A 17331-nucleotide genomic window follows, 5' to 3' on the forward strand; every position below is an offset into this window, starting at 1 on the left:
AGTTCATGTAGAGCTGCAAGGGTCCCTGCATAGCCAAAACAATGTTGAAAAAGAAAGAAGTTGGAGGATTCATACTTCCCAATGTCAAAACTTACTACGAAACTACAGCAATTAAGACAGTGTGGTTGGTACTGGCATAAGGACAGACATATGGACCAACAGAATAAGATTGAGAGTCCAGAAAGAAACCCATACATCCACGGCCAATGATTTTCAATAATGATGCAATGATCATTCAAATGGGGACAGAATAGTTTCTTCAACAAATAGTGCTGGGAGAACTGGATATCCACCTGCAAAAGAATAAAGTTGGACCCTTGTTTCACCCTATATACAGAAATTAAGTCAAAATGGATTACTGACCTAAATATAAGACCTAAAACCATACAACTCTTAGAAGAAAAATTAGGGATAAATCTTCATGACCTTAGATGTGACAATGGATTCTTAGCTATGACACCAAAAGCACAAGCAACAAAAGAAAAAATTTAAAAACTTTTGTGCATGAAAGGACATTAGAAAGTGAAAAGACAACCTATATATTGAGAGAAAATGTTTTCAAGTTACATATCTGATAAGGATCCAGTATCCAGATTATATAAAGAACTCTTACAACTCAACAACAAAAACGTGAACAACCCAGTTTAAAAACTGGCAAAGATGGGCTTCCCTGGTGGCGCAGTGGGTAAGAATCCGCCTGCCAATGCAGGGGACACAGGTTCAAGCCCTGGTCTGGGAAGATCCCACATGCCGCAGAGCAACTAAGCCCGTGTGCCACAACTACTAAGCCTGCGCTCTAGAGCCTGCAAGCCACAGCTACTGAGCTACTGAAGCCTGTGCATCTAGAGCCCGTGCTCCTCAACAGAGAAGCCACCGCAATGAGAAGCCCACACACCGCAATGAAGAGTAGACCCTGCTCGCTGCAACTAGAGAAAGCCCGCACGCAGCAACGAAGACCCAACACAGCCATAAATAAATAAATAAATAAATAAATAAATAAATAAATTTATTTTTTTTTTTAAAAATCTTTAAAAAAAAAAAAAAACTGGCAAAGAATTCAGAGATTTCTCCAAAGAAAATTTACATATGGCCAACGAGCACGTGAAAAGATGCTCAACAACGTTAATTATTAGGGAAATGCAAATCAAAATCACAATGTGATATCATTTCACACCCACTAGGATGGCTATAATTTTTTAAAAAAGGAAAATAATAAGTGTTGGTAAGGAGGTGGAGAAAATGGAACACTCATACCTTGCTGGTGGGAATGTAAACTGATTCAGTTGCTGTGGAAAACAGTTTGGCAGTTCCTCAAAAAGTTAAACATAGAATTACCATATGATCCAGCAATTCCACTTGTAGGTATATACCCCAAAGAATGGGAAATAAGTGCTCAAACAAATACTAGTGCATTATTATTCACAGCAACACTATTCCCAATAGGCAAAAGGTGAAAATAATCCAAATCTATCAATGGATGAATGGATCAACAAATTGTGGTATATACATACAAATGGAATACTATTTGACTATTAAAAAGGAATGAAGTACTAATACATGTTACAATATGGATAAATCTTAAAACATTATGCTAAGTAAAGAAACCAGATACAAAAGGTCACATACTGTATGAGTCCATCTATATGAAATACCCAGAATAGGTAAATTTATAGAGACAGAAAGCAGATTGGTGATTGCTAGAGGCAGGGGAGGAGCAAATGAGGAGTAACTACTTAATGAGTACTGAGTTTCATTTTGGGGTAATAAAAATGTTTTGGAAATAGACAGAGGCGGTAGTTGCACAACACTGTGAAAGTACTAAATGCCACTGAGTTGTTCACTTTAACATGGTTAATTTGATGTGATGAGAATTTTACCTCAATTTAAAAAACAATTAGGTTGGGAAACAAACAAACAAAAAGATTAAGCTAAAAGTATAGTCTCTATCAGAGATTATAAACCACTATCCAGAGGGGAAGCTGTCCGGCAGGTGTTATTTTTTGCCTACATGGTGTTTAAACAGTTACTTATATATATTTTTTTTTAATTTTTAAATTTATTTTATTTTTATTTGTTTTTAATCTCAAAGTATATCTTGAAATCTCTCAAAATATCTGGATGTCTGGCTTTTCTTGAAAAAGTTTTCATATGATAAAAACTGGCTATTGTCAAAAAGTTGCTGCTTCCTTGAGATGGAGTATATTACTTTGCACTTCACCACAGTCTCTTCTACCTTCTATTATCTTCTTGACACCAAGGCCAAATTGTCGATTTTGTCATACTTGTCTTACTATTTCAAAGAAATTAAGAGTGGGATATCTCTTGTACTCATGTTCCCACTGAAAGTGAAAAAAAATCTACTTGTTTACTCCCAGTCTGTTTTACTCGTTTATTGATATATTTCCTACTTTGCACCTGTACGAATTTGCAAATCCTGTTCTTTTTTGGTTTTACAAAGATAAAACCCAAAAACTCTGGGTAGAACTAAATTAGCCATTTATATCCCTGAATTACAAATTCATCTTTTAAGGCTGGGCTGCATGAATAATGAAAGTTAGGCGCTTGAAAATGTTTCAAATGTACAAATAGTTTCATCGATCAAGGTTAAAAAAATTTGGATTGAGGGCAAAGAGTTACCACCTCAAGTTTCCTTAAAGGGAAGACCGGGATTTGAGGCTAATACATTGGATAATACTCTCAACTTGGAAGTACTCTTTTTTTTTAGAGGACACTGTGTAGGTTCCTATACAAAATATAGATGGAAGTAGGGGAATGGGTGGCAATCTGACAAATTTTCCCATAGAACCTAGAATTTTTTTCAGTAGCCTAGCCTTAGGGACATACATAGATGTCTTTGTTGCAGGGAATGGGGTGGGGTGATGTGGATAAGAAATGAACATAATCCCTGAGAACTAAATGCGTCAGACAGTCTAACGGACTTTAAGCGCTTTACGTCATTCCGCCATCCACAGGTGTTTAGCCCCATTTCACAGAGCGCTGGAGAGGACAAAGACATAACAGGAGGCAGTGTGGGGGCCATGATATAAGTCTGTCTGTCTTTATCTGCCTTTCTGCCTAAGTATGTTTCTAGCCTCAAAGCTCTTTAAACTCTACCACTCAGTTTCTCACAGCCACAGCGTAATGTTGCTTCTGATAAGGGATAAGACAGGTTCTCTCATCTAGGGTGGAAAAGGAAGTTGGGGATGCCTGATGGGGGGAAGGAGAAGTGAGACCACTGTTGTTACAGCTGACGCTGCCTCTCCCTTTCCTGTGCCTACGTGAAACTACACGACCTGCCATGCTTCCTCCCCTGGAGGCAGAGCCACAGTGCCTGCCCCAGACCAAGCTCTGTGAGGGTACAGGCTTTGACCTCCCAACCCTGGGGTTAGCACACGCCGCATGGCAGCTGGCACAGAATCAACATATTTTTATTAAGTGACTGTTATCACCCTAAACAAAAGAGTAGAAAGCAGAAAGGAACCCATCTAGCCTGGCCACAGAGAGAATGTTGGACACAGGTTCTGATAACTCTATGAGTAGGCTGTAAGTGGTACTTCCATGGCTACAGAATGCTCATCTATGGGATCTCTTAACAGTTATAAATGAGATACTGGAAATGAAACATGGAAAAAAAAAAAGGATAGTAGAAAGATCTGAAGTAAGAGAATTCTGAGAATGGAGTCTAAAGAGAATCCTTGCTGACTGAGCTTGATAACCTGTAAGACTGCTGTGCCAGGTGGCCTGCTAAACTAAAACAGCAATGACTACATTCCTCTATTAGATCAACAAGAAGAAAGACCATGGAATTCACGGCTAGAAAATAATTTCTTTTTAATTTTTAAGAATTCATGGGTACCTTTTTATGATATTATAATTAAAATGAAAAGCTCTATCAATATGTAAGGCTGGGATAGGAAAAGATATTCAAGATCTAATAAGAAAAAAAAGCAAGTTACAAAGTAATATATAGTTTGATTTTGTGCTTTTCCTTTAAAAAGAAAATATGTGGAGGAATATAATCTAAACTGCTAATAGCAACTTTGGAGGGTAAAGTTATGGGAGAAATTTACTCCCTTCAATGATTATGAGGGGACACATTTCTACAATATATATTTCTGTAACGTTTGAGCTTTCCTTTACAGTGAATAGGTATCATCCTTGTAATCAGAAAAAATAAGAAATGTAAAAATGAAATGAAACTGAAGATTCTTGTCTCCTAAAAATATCTGTATCAAAAAAGAGGTCAAAGAGAAATAATATTTAGTAATTTAAAATAATGTTTCAAGGGACTTCCCTGGTGGCGCAGTGGTTAAGAATCTGCCTGCCAATGCATGGGACACGGGTTCGAGCCCTGGTCCACGAAGATCCCACATGCCGCGGAGCAACTAAGCCCGTGCACCACAACTACTGAGCCTGCGCTCTAGAGCCCGCAAGCCACAGCTACTGAGCCCGCGAGCCACAACTTCTGAAGCTTGCGCACCTAGAGCCCGTGCTCCACAACAAGAGAAGTCACCACAATGAGAAGCCTGCACTCCACAGCGAAGAGTAGCTTCTGCTCGCCACAACTAGAGAAAGCCCACGAGCTGCAACGAAGACCCAACGCAGCCAAAACTAAATAAATAAATAAAAATAAATAAATAAATAAATAAATAAATAAATAAATAAATAAATAAAATGATGTTTCGAAACCACATTCTTTACAACTCTAATGCTCCTCAGAGGTCCTCTGAGAGCCAGCATGGGACATGATGGCAGCTGGTCTACGAACATGCCCCCACCCAAACTCCTAAGCTTGGGCATCTTACTTTCATTATTTTAATATTGAAGTTCTGCTGATAATAAATTTGAAAACTCCTGATCTAAAATACATGTAAGTAATTTATCTCTAAATGTTCCTCAAAGCATTTTTTGGGGTTTGAGTAGCCTCCCCAGGAATAGAGAGATGTGTTCTTGCTGGTATTTCTTGATACAAGATTTTGGTACCCAGGTTCTTAGTGCCAGACCGGCTGCATTTATGAGCTGCCTGGGCAGAAAGCTGGTATTCCATGCATAAGGCTCCTCTCTTCAAGGCGGCCAAGGCAGCAGGAAGCCTTCTCATTCCCCACCATCTGGCCAGCCTCTCTGAATCATGGTCAGCCATCCAGAAGCAGAAGATTCAGGATCACCAGAGACTATTTTCAGATGAATGAGAACTCAAGCCTGAGCAATAAGAAATAGGGCAATGACTTTTTAAATCAACTTTCTTGAAAGAGCTTTTCTTTCCAAAATTCTTCTTTCTTGTCACTGGTCTTTCTTTAAATAGAATATGGTGACTGCCTATAAATCCTTTTTCTTGGTTTTAGAAATCTTTCTGTCATAGAACCCTTAAGTATTTTTGGAGGTTACCTGTATTTCTATAGACTTGTGTTTTTAGGAGAAAATCTGATTTTAGAAATATAAATGAAAGGCTTCAATATTTGAGCTAAAATGTCTGTATCCTCTAGAGTTAAAAGAATGAATTTTAGAAATCTTAATTTTTTCCTTGGCTCCTCATTGTCTGTAATAACCAGGGAAAATCTTTGAAATGAAATCCTTTTCCTTGTTTTGTTTATTCTTCCTAACGTTCATAGTGATATCCTCATCTGGATTCTTACTGGGCCGAAATGAATATAGCATTTTCTGTTTACTATCTTATCTGTGCTTCCTGACTGAGGGCAGCAGAACCCATCTGTGAATTTCTGCTTCAGAACCAGCAGGGGGAGCTCATTCACACAGGAATCAAAATTCATCTATAAGGGGATGGTGGGTAAAGCAACCCAACTTTCTTCAGTAAGAACAGCCCTTTTGCATTGTGGATAAATTATCACATGATAAGTAACAGACAATGGTGCTAACATAAAGAGCTGCTGAGAAGATAAAGGCCCCTTACAGACTGACCAGCCTCAATGGCAAAGCTACTGCCCAAAGCAGGTGCATACTCTGCCTGTACCTGTTTTTCAAGGCTTGGCTTGCTAAGCTGTACAGTCTGAGGTCCAGCGAGTCTGGTGCCTGGAGTAGCTATCACAATGCTGGTGAGCTGGGCCATGGGGAACGTTTTGGCTATGGTTGCAGTCTGCCCATTGACGACACGGACGGGGTGGATGGAATTCTGGGAGGTAGGGAGGGTCGTGGGAGTGAACTTGGTCAGCATGACAGGCCTCTGGATAAGTTGAGGAGCTGCAAGCATGGGAGGAGGTGCTGGGGCAATAGGAATGTTATTCTGGGCCACAGGCTTGGGTCGAACCTATGGAGAAAGAAAGAACAATTATTGTATTACTTAAACTTCTCAAGTCCTATAAATCTTAGACATTGCCAGATCCTCTACACTATATATGTGAGTGAAATGGTATTCAGTACAAATATTAATATCCATTTTAGTATTATCAATTCTATAAATCTCAGCATATATAATATTACAAAGCTGCATCAGCTCTTAAGAGGATCCAAATGTTATCCTAGAATGTAGTTTTTCTGATTCCAAACTGTAGCTCCCTCTCCTATACCATGCCGCCTCTTCAGGCTGAGGTCAAATGCCTAATCCAGAGACTGGTCCCACCCAGAACTTGTGCCCAGTATGGTAATAATGCTGCCAATGCCCTTAATTCACGTTCCAAATATCTTCATATCCACAGTTCAGTTCACTCCCATCTCTGGCCCTCTAACTCCCTGTTCTTGGCCGCTCCCTCTCTAAGTCTCCTTTGTGGCTTCCTCTACCTCTGCCCAATCCAAAATATAAATATTTCTCAGGGTTTTGTCCTGGTACCCCTTTTCTTCCCAATGTCCTCACTCCTCCTGGGAACTCTCACTGCATCCTACAGCTTCAATTACTATCTATAGACTAAAGACTTCCACACTTGTATCTCAGGACCAGACAGTTCCTTAACTTCAGAGTCATTTATTCAACTCCCTGTTATACATCTCTACTTGGAAATTTCACAAGAAGTTCAAAATCAGGATGTCCAAAACTCATCAACTTCTTCCAATCTTTTCTTCTTCCTATAATCATTACCTCAGTAAATGCCTTTTTTTTTTTTATGGGTGTTGAATTTTGTCAAAAGCTTTTTCTGCATCTATTGAGATGATCATATGGTTTTTATTCTTCAATTTGTTAATATGGTGTATCACATTGATTGATTTGCGTATATTGAAGAATCCTTGCATCCCTGGGATAAATCCCACTTGATCGTGGTGTATGATCCTTTTAATGTGTTGTTGGATTCTGTTTGCTAGTATTTTGTTGAGCATTTTTGCATCTATATTCATCAGTGATATTGGTCTGTAATTTTCTTTTTTTGTAGTATTTTTGTCTGGTTTTGGTATCAGGGTGATGGTGGCCTCATAGAATGAGTTTGGGAGTGTTCCTTCCTCTGCAATTTTTTGGAAGAGTTTGAGAAGGATGGGTGTTAGCTCTTCTCTAAATGTTTGATAGAATTCACCTGTGAAGCCATCTGGTCCTGGACTTTTGTTTGTTGGAAGATTTTTAATCACATTTTCAATTTCAGTGCTTGTGATTGGTCTGTTCATATTTTCTGTTTCTTCCTGGTTCAGTCTTGGAAGGTTATACCTTTCTAAGAATTTGTCCATTTCTTCCAGGTTGTCCATTTTATTGGCATAGAGTTGCTTGTAGTAGTCTCTTAGGATACTTTGTATTTCTGCAGTGTCTGTTGTAACTTCTCCTTTTTCATTTCTAATTTTATTGATTTGAGTCCTCTCCCTCTTTTTCTTGATGAGTCTGGCTAATGGCTTATCAATTTTGTTTATCTTCTCGAAGAGCCAGTTTTTACTTTTATTGATCTTTGCTATTGTTTTCTTTGTTTCTATTTCATTTATTTCCACTCTGATCTTTATGATTTCTTTCCTTCTGCTAACTTTGGGTTTTGTTTGTTCTTCTTTCTCTAGCTCCTTTAGGTGTAAGGTTAGATTGTTTACTTGAGATTTTTCTTGTTTCTTGAGGTAGGCTTGTATAGCTATAAACTTCCCTCTTAGAACTGCTTTTGCTGCATCCCATAGGTTTTGGATCGTCGTGTTTTCATTGTCATTTGTCTCTAGGAATTTTTTGATTTCCTCTTTGATTTCTTCAGTGATCTCTTGGTTATTTAGTAACGTATTGTTTAGCCTCCATGTGTTTGTGCTTTTCACGTTTTTTTCCCTGTAATTCATTTCTAATCTCATAGCGTTGTGGTCAGAAAAGATGCTTGATATGATTTCAATTTTCTTAAATTTACTGAGGCTTGATTTGTGACCCAAGATGTGAGATCTATCCTGGAGAATGTTCTGTGCGCACTTGAGAAGAAAGTGTAATCTGCTGTTTTTGGATGGAATGTCCTATAAATATCAATTAAATCTGTCTGGTCTATTGTGTCATTTAAAGCTTGTGTTTCCTTATTCATTTTCTGTTTGGATGATCTGTCCATTGGTGTAAGTGAGGTGTTAAAGTCCCCCACTATTATTGTGTTACTGTCGATCTCCTCTTTTATAGCTGTTAGCAGTTGCCTTATGTATTGAGGTGCTCCTATGTTGGGTGCGTATGTATTTATAATTGTTATATCTTCTTCTTGGATTGATCCCTTGATCATTACATAGTGTCCTTCCTTGTCTCTTGTAACATTCTTTATTTTAAAGTCTATTTTATCTGATATGAGTATAGCTACTCCAGCTTTCTTTTGATTTCCATTTGCATGGAATATCTTTTTCCATCCCCTCACTCTCAGTCTGTATGTGTCCCTAGGTCTGAAGTGGGTCTCTTGTAGACAGCATATATATGGGTCTTGTTTTTGTATCCATTTAGCAAGCCTGTGTCTTTTGGTTGGAGCATTTAATCCATTCACGTTTAAGGTAATTATCGATATGTATGTTCCTATGACCATTTTCTTAATTGTTTTGGGTTTGTTTTTGTAGGTCCTTTTCTTCTCTTGTGTTTCCCACTTAGAGAAGTTCCTTTAGCATTTGTTGTAGAGCTGGTTTGGTGGTGCTGAATTCTCTTAGCTTTTGCTTGTCTGTAAAGCTTTTGATTTCTCCATCAAATCTAAATGAGATCCTTGCCGGGTAGAGTAATCTTGGTTGTAGGTTCTTCCCTTTCATCACTTTAAATATTTCGTGCCACTCCCTTCTGGCTTGTAGAGTTTCTGCTGAGAAATCAGCTGTTAACCTTATGGGAGTTCCCTTGTATGTTATTTGTCGTTTTTCCCTTGCTGCTTTCAATAATTTTTCTTTGTCTTTAATTTTTACCAATTTGATTTCTATGTGTCTCAGTGTGTTTCTCCTTGGGTTTGTCCTGTATGGGACTCGCTGTGCTTCCTGGACTTGGGTGGCTATTTCCTTTCCCATGTTAGGGAAGTTTTCGACTATAATCTCTTCAAATATTTTCTCTGGTCCTTTCTCTCTCTCTTCTCCTTCTGGGACCCCCATAATGCGAATGTTGTTGCGTTTAATGTTGTCCCAGAGGTCTCTTAGGCTGTCTTCATTTCTTTTCATTCTTTTTTCTTTAGTCTGTTCCGCAGCAGTGAATTCCACCATTCTGTCTTCCAGGTCACTTATCCGTTCTTCTGCCTCAGTTATTCTGCTATTGATTCCTTCTAGTGTAGTTTTCATTTCAGTTATTGTAGTGTTCATGTCTGTTTGTTTGTTCTTTAATTCTTCTAAGTCTTTGTTAAACATTTCTTGCATCTTCTCGATCTTTGCCCCCATTCTTTTTCCGAGGTCCTGGATCATCTTCACTATCATTATTCTGAATTCTTTTTCTGGAAGGTTGCCTATCTCCACTTCATTTAGTTGTTTTTCTGGGGTTTTATCTTGTTCCTTCATCTGGTATATAGCCCTCTGCCTTTTCATCTTGTCTATCTTTCTGTGAATGTGGTTTTTCTTCCACAGGCTGCAGGATTGTAGTTTTTCTTGCTTCTGCTGTCTGCCCTCTGGTGGTTGAGGCTATCTAAGAGGCTTGATGGGAGGCTCTGGTGGTGGGTCAATGCCCCTTTCTTACTAAAAAAACTTCAGAATCATTCCTAATGCTTCCTACTCTACCTCTACTTCCTAAATCCTTCTCAGATATGTCTACTTTCTATCCTCACTACCACTATTCTAGCTGTGTTCGTTTTACTGAAACAGTGGCAGAAAACTGTGATTAAAAACATGGGATCAGCCTTGCCTGGGTTCAAATTCTGGTTCTACCACTTACTAGCTAGCTGTGTAACCTAAGATAACACACCTAATCTCTCTAAGAGTATTTTTCAAACTTTCTAAACTGTGACCTGTGGGCAAAATCCTTTCTCCTTATGCACAAGAACTTCACCTTCAGTTAACTCTCTAGCTGTATACCCCTGGAAACCTGATAAGGGAAAAATGTCAACTATGTTAGCAGGCAACACTGCTTATGGTACAAATGACCTCTTGCTGCTAAATCAAATCTAACATTTCCATTACTTGCAAAAAGCAGAGATGGAAATACGTTATTAAAAATAAATGTTTTTAAGTTGTTTAAAAAAAAAAAAAAGACGATGAGACACCCTGCTTTGGGCTTCCTGAAATGGGGTGACTCTTGTAACTGTGCCTGTCCACTGCGGGGACCTTGAAAGCCATGCCTGTGGAATTGTTATAAGATATATTAGGCTCCTGTAAGGCGTAAGGTTTCTGTGCTAGGGTGGCTCTCCCGCTGACCCGATGAAGATCTCATTTCCCTGTACCTGAGCAGTCCCTGGACAGCCGTAGAGACTATTATATGGACTGCTATAGGGACTCCTACTGAAGAAAAATGTCTGATGCTGTCTTGCTGGCAAGCTCTGGTTTCTGTCCTATATCATTCCAAGTAGACTGGTGCCAAGTGTGGTCTTTGATAGTCTTGTGAGTCTGAATACTTAGCTGCATCTAAGACAACCCTATAGTGTGTGCTGCGGATACACAATAGGAAATACGTTTCACGCTGTAACCAATATGCATACACAGATATTTACCTATACCTCTATGACATAAAAACTTGATGAAACTTATGTTTCATGAAAACATAAAAACTTCATGAATACTTATGTGCTACATACTCTAACATTTCCTATTGTTTTGTTCATTTTACTTAAAAACTCTGGTTACAATCCACTAAATTGATTTCACAGCCTACTAATGGGTCATGCCCCACCATCTGAAAAACATAGACTAAGCCTTAGATTCTTATTCTTAGATTCTTACCTGAATACCTACTTTCACAGAGTTGTTGTGAGGATTAAATAGATAACCCATGTAAAGTGCCTAGTGACGTAAGTGGCACATAGCAAGATTCTCTAAATATTAGCTATTGTTATTGCTGACAACGTCCTGGTTTTCCTGCCACATTCTTGACAATCTCCATTCTGTTCTCCACACAGTGGTAAGAGGGAATTTTCTAAAACAAAAATCTGATCATGCCAAGTTACCTGTTTGAAAGTAATTTAATGGATCCCCACTGTTCCTAGGTAAGGCCCTAATTCCTATATAGCCTACAAGGTTCCAAAGGCTTTGGCCTATGGGCTTCTCCAGCCTCACCTTACTCTAGCCTGAGTCAGCCACATGGCCCACTGTGCTCAGCCACACCAAATTTCCTTTGGTTCCTTAAGCTTACATGTCTCTCTGCATTGCAGACTTGCATATAGGCTCTTCTCTCCGCCTGGGACATTTTTCTTCTTCCCCCAAAACTTTCTCAAGCTAACTTCACTAGGATTTTAGGTCTAAGATGGAATGTCAACTCTCCAAGGAAACTTTCTGTAATATTCTAAGAATGCGTTGGCTGTCCTTCCCATGTATTCTCAGACTACCCTGTACTTCCCATAATGGACACAGTAATTGCCGGTACATGTGTCTGAAGCTCTATGAGGCTGAGAACTATCTTGAAAACTTCATATCCATAGTTCTTAGTGCTCTTTTGATACCTAAGGTATTCATTAAGAATTTATCTGATAGATGAGTGAAATAATCTTATGTTAGCGTTACCCATCCCCTCCCCAGAGGCAATTCAGAAATCACTTATGGCCACTGACCACACAAATCCTTTCCCTTCTCTCTTTGCCTGAAAGCTGAGGCTTCAGACAGGAACACCCAACCTTTCTACCAGGCAAGTCAACTCCTCTCAAGGTCCAGACTGGGACAATCATGACATTCTGCCATAAGAATGGTGAGTTCTGCCAATTGCTGGAAGAATATTCTCATGAGAATATGGGTAGAGTTGCTTGGGTCTAGGTAGAAAGTTCCCTGTGTAGCTTCCTAGTCTGAATCTTTACCATCAAGACTTTGTGTTTAAGAATGATGCTCTATGTCATCACTTTCCAGAGTAGAACCGAACGCTTGCTACCAGTTAGTGTCACTATTGTCTCCTTCCCTACTCTCCCTGGCATACAGCGGGTGGGGTGGGAGGTTGTGGGGAGAAGTGGTAACTGTGTTCCTTCCCCACTGGCAGGCAGTTCTGGCTAAATTCTTCCAGTAAGTCAACGTTATAAGGTTTAAAATGGCGCCATCTTAATTATTTTAAATTTAGGGAAATTTCCCTTTCCTTACATCCCTCTGCTACAGCCTTTCATCATTGTTAGGAAACCCTGATGATAAAACAAGCTTCTTCTCACACAGATGTAGAGAACCAAGGGGGGAAAGGGTGGGGGGGTGGGATGAACTGGGAGATTGAGATTGACATATACACACTACTATATATAAAACAGATAGCTAATGAGAACCTACTGTATAGCATAGGGAACTCTACTCAATGCTCTGTGGTGACCTAAATGGGAAGGAAATTCAAAAAGGAGGGGATATATGTATATAGCTGATTCACTTTGCTGTACAGCAGAAACTAACACAATACTGTAAAGCAACTATACTCCAATTAAAAAAAAAAAAAAAAAAAAAAAGCTTCTTCTGTGGGACTTCCCTGGTGGTCCAGTGGTTAAGACTCGGAGTTTCCACTGCAGCAGGCAAGGGTTCGATCCCTAGTCAGGGAACTAAGACCCACATGCTGTGCAGTGCAGCCAAAAAAAAAAAACAAAAACAAAAAAGCTTCTTCATGGTATAAAGATCAGCAGCTAGAATCCTTAGCTAAGTGTGATCTGAATACAGCTGAATTGACAAGTGCATTACAGGCTGCTTAGAAAGGGCCCACAAGGATTTTTGTCCCACCTAACCCATCACTGGGCTTGTCAACTGATTTACTCACCTGTGGAAGAAAGTTTGGACGTGGAGTGAGTCTAGGAGGGGGGATAAACTGCGGTACTTTGATGGGCTGAGGAGGTGTTGCCTGAACCTGCTAAAAAATGAGAAAAATAAATCAGAGAGGGAAATAATTATTCAATATCAAAGATGGTATTCTTAAAGCATTTTCAGCATCACTATTCTCTCAATCAGACAATATTTTCTATAAGCTTTCATTGTAGAATTAATCATCTGAATTAACACTGCCTTAAGAAACTTTTTTACTCTACTTGCATGCTTTACCCCATAAAGTAAACCAACCACATTTCTGTTTCCTTACACATCTAATGTAGAACACAGCAAGCTCAGCAATCACACAATTTCCTTTGACATTCAAGAACTCTTGCACTTATGTATTTTAAAAGTCAACACTGGATCCAAAGTAAAATCAAACTTGCTGCCTGGAAAAATGGGCTTTTTCCTAATATAAGAGCTTTACATAACAGTGAATGGCTTTATTCCTATAGAGAATGTTCTAACTCTCAGCGTCCGGCTGAGTGATTTGGTTACTTCCCTAAAGATTCCTGGGTAAGTTGTAAAGCTTCACTTTAATGCCCTCTAGTTTCACTCACCACTGGTCATTATTCAAAAGCCACCAAGAGCTCTTAGCTTCCATTTTAAGAACGGAAATTTAAACTACAATTTGGGTATATTCTGAAAACAGTTTTTAGACAGTTTTACCCTAGAAATCTCAAGAACAATTTTTGTTCAAGAACTTCTTCCTTCTAGGGATCTTTTTTCTGATGGACCTTGGACATGGACACTGTTATTTGTGAGTTTCTTGAAAAATTTTAAAGTGCCCAACTAACTCCAGTACTTCCTGAGTGCAATTTCAAGGGAAGGTGAACTAAAAAAATTCACAGCATTTTCCCCAAATTGGTAACATAGCACCAGAGAGTTTAAGCACTCTAGTTTCACAGGAAGGAGTGTGGTTAGGATAGAGGGAGAGATACATGAAACAGTGTAAATGCCTCTGTGAAGGACATTTTCCCCCCTTAAGTCAAGTCATACTTTGGCCTCAGATAATACCTCAAAGAGTTTTGATCCTTGGTGTAAGAACACCTCTATAGTTATTTAAATAGATAGCAGGAATGCCGTATTCCCTTGTCAGCCCCAAAGGGGAATTTGGTATGGTAGAAGAGTGATGGAGACTGACAAATCCAGCAGGAGCATAAAGTGGATATACTCTACAAATGCATATCCTGAACCCTCGCATGTGGGCACACATGAGTAGCAGCTGCTGGCTTACCAGAGTGACTGTGTTTTTTGCCACAATTTGGACAGCCTCTGCCCCAGGCCCAGTGACCTTACTAGACGTCTGGAGGTTGACTGGTGTGTTCTGCACATCAGTGCTGAGCACAGCCTTCTGACTGTTGATGGCGGTCACCATAGCAATGGTAGGTCTCTGGCCCACAACAGAGGCAGGCATGGTCGCAGTTGCTGCTTTCAAGACGAGAGGTAGTGTCTTTGTGGTAATCATAGAAGCTGTAGTTACAGTCTTCTAGGAGACATGGAGAACAGACATTAGGACGCTGAAGTGTCATCCCACTAAACAAAATGCTAGCCTCCAGAAGAAAACAAAGCAATAATTCTCATAATCAGTCAAGTTTCTTGGTATAACAACATTTCTTTTGTGTACATAAAGCACAGTTCTTACTACACGAAAAGGCAATCTCTAGTTTGCTAGAGTTCTCAAATTTAGCTTTAAGTTCATAGTAATAACTGCAGACTAATATGGGCACAGGGTTCTCAACAAGGAAGGGGGTGAGTTTACAGATACAGAATATGAGTACACCTATTTCTTCTGATTTTTCTAATTCTTTGCTTGCTCTCAATTAATTTAAATTTTGTAGAAGTTGCAAATCCATGAGGTACACACCATCTCTATCATTAATTGCTACAACCTCATCAATATGAAGAAAGCTATCATATAATTCTGGATATCTGCCTCCTGCGACACAAAGGCTGGGATAAAACGACAGTGTCTTTTAATTCTTTTGAGTGTCACCCTGGAGAAGAGGAAGGGCAACTCACATAAGAATTAGTACAATTGTTGCCTCAAAGGCAGTAAATCCCAAACTCTAGATAATGAAACCTATTAACCAACAAGTATAGTAAATACCAGCTCTTGATACCAAAGGGATATGAATCACTACCTACAATCTTTGCTCTGGAGGACTGCTGCAGAAGTGAGGAAAGATCCAGAAAAAGGCGACAAGGTGGAAACAAACACCTGAGTCTCAGAAAGTCTTAGAGATCAGAGTCTGAACTGAGGTGAGAGGACTTGACTGATGCTCCACAAGCGCTACTGCAGCTTTGAAGCTGTATTTTTCTAGACTTTCTATTAGAGTAATTAAAGGAGCCAGCTACAAAACAAGAAAATATAAACAACCTCATTTCACGGCATACACATCCCATGGAATGCTACTAGTCACTCAAGATAGAGATGTTTCAGAAACGTGAAAATATACCTGGTCTAACTTGTTGGTTCTGATTTTGATATTATTTCACCTTTTTCTTCTCACTCTACACTTGCACTGTTCAGTTTGGTAGCTAATAGCCTCATGCAGGTATTCAAATTTAATAAAAACAAAATAAAAATTAAAACATCAGTTCCTCAGTCACACTAGCCACATTTCACATGTTTACAGCCACACATGGCTAGTGGCTACCAAACTGGACAGTGGAGCTTTCCAACACTACAGAAAGTTCTACTGGACAGCACTGCCCTCGACCAGGGAAAAGGACCCCACTCTCCCTGAAACAGATCTGAACAAATTCCTTTGTGAATTTCTATTTCAGTGTCTATGCAAGTCCTTGTGTATTGTTTGGTTCTAAGTAATTTTTCTGCCTTAAACACATACATGCATGTATTATCTAATATTTTAACAGCTTTTTTTCTTTTAACCAAAACAGTGTAATAATCTGGCCTTGTCTATCCCATCACAGCCTAATGAGCAATCCTTATTGATGCCTGCAACTAAAATCACCCAAATATGTTCCTCTTCTCTAAGTCAACAACACAGAATGGCTCATTCTCCTTGCCACTGTCCTCTCAAGTGTGAAATGGGAGTAAAAGGGGGGAACACTGATAATTATTTATTTGGGGAGGTAGCAGGTCATCCTGCCTATCAGTGATGAAAACCAAATAAAAGCTAAGTGCTATTTATCATCAGAAATGTTACAGTAGTGTAGCAGTGGGACTGACTTTATATTACCTGCTATTTTTAATATGTGTTTTTAACCCAGTGTGATATTAGCTCTCTCCATCAATTTAAAACATTTAAATACAAAGAACTTTTGAAGTGGTGAGCAAGTCACACCAGATAGCATTTAATCCTGGTGCCAACACAGGTTATGGAAGAAAAGCTCTAATCAGCAGAACTCACTGACATGGATTTTAAAAACAGTCATGCATGTTGGTACTACTTTAAAAGAGGGTCAATATACTTTTGTTTAAAACATCCTTGATTCAGGTAAGTCATTATCAATCTTTTGAATAATTTTTCTTAAAAAGTGAGTAAAACCTCAAACTCACCTGATTTATATACTTAGCATTACCTGCAACACTAAAAAGCACTGAATTCTAACAAGTCTGTTCACGTTAGGTTAGCATTTTTATTCTACTTTATAAATATTTGGGTGTAGCTAATTTCACTCCATGTATTCTAGCATCTACATAACTCTCTTTGTATATAGAGGCACAAGACCTAGTACTATATGCACTGATGAAAAGCTTTTGAAGAATACATTTATTTGCTAACCATTTACTGACACCAGGTATTGACACAGGTACTGCTTAGATCTTTACTCCTGGTCTGGTGCTTATTCTACTGTAAGTACTAGGGAACATAAATCAAACCCCTGGAGTTCTGAGTTTAGATGACAGAGAGAATCTAGAATTTTGATATCCAAACCTAATGAAAACCTCTGAATTGTTCTGGCAGGAGGAAGAGAAGACAGTGAGGAAAGGTGCCCAGAAACAAAAAAAAATTATTTTTATGGAAGCTGTGATTAGCCCTTGGCTGGTTGATGCTATCCAAGTATGATCACCTTCAAAAGATGATAGCAGTTTCCCCAGTTTCATGAAGGGGTTCTTTATGAACAAAACCCAAA

At 39.0% G+C, this 17331-nt stretch overlaps 1 protein-coding gene across 13 annotated transcripts in view; it reads right to left on the reverse strand.

The window, feature by feature from the left end:
* Window positions 1-17331, reverse strand: part of PHF21A (PHD finger protein 21A) — a 191373-nt gene that overhangs the window by 33797 nt on the left and 140245 nt on the right. For 11 of the 13 annotated variants that reach the window (XM_068554476.1, XM_068554480.1, XM_068554483.1 and 8 more), the window contains 3 exons: window positions 14465-14716; window positions 13181-13270; window positions 5969-6262 (listed from right to left, as the gene is read on the reverse strand). In XM_068554476.1, coding sequence (XP_068410577.1) covers window positions 5969-6262; window positions 13181-13270; window positions 14465-14716 — 636 coding nt within the window. The remainder of the gene's footprint in view (window positions 1-5968; window positions 6263-13180; window positions 13271-14464; window positions 14717-17331) is intronic. The other 2 variants (XM_068554481.1, XM_068554482.1) reach the window with 2 other exon arrangements.

Source organism: Eschrichtius robustus, chromosome 11 (genome assembly GCF_028021215.1).
Source record: "Eschrichtius robustus isolate mEscRob2 chromosome 11, mEscRob2.pri, whole genome shotgun sequence".
NCBI lineage: Eukaryota > Metazoa > Chordata > Mammalia > Artiodactyla > Eschrichtiidae > Eschrichtius > Eschrichtius robustus.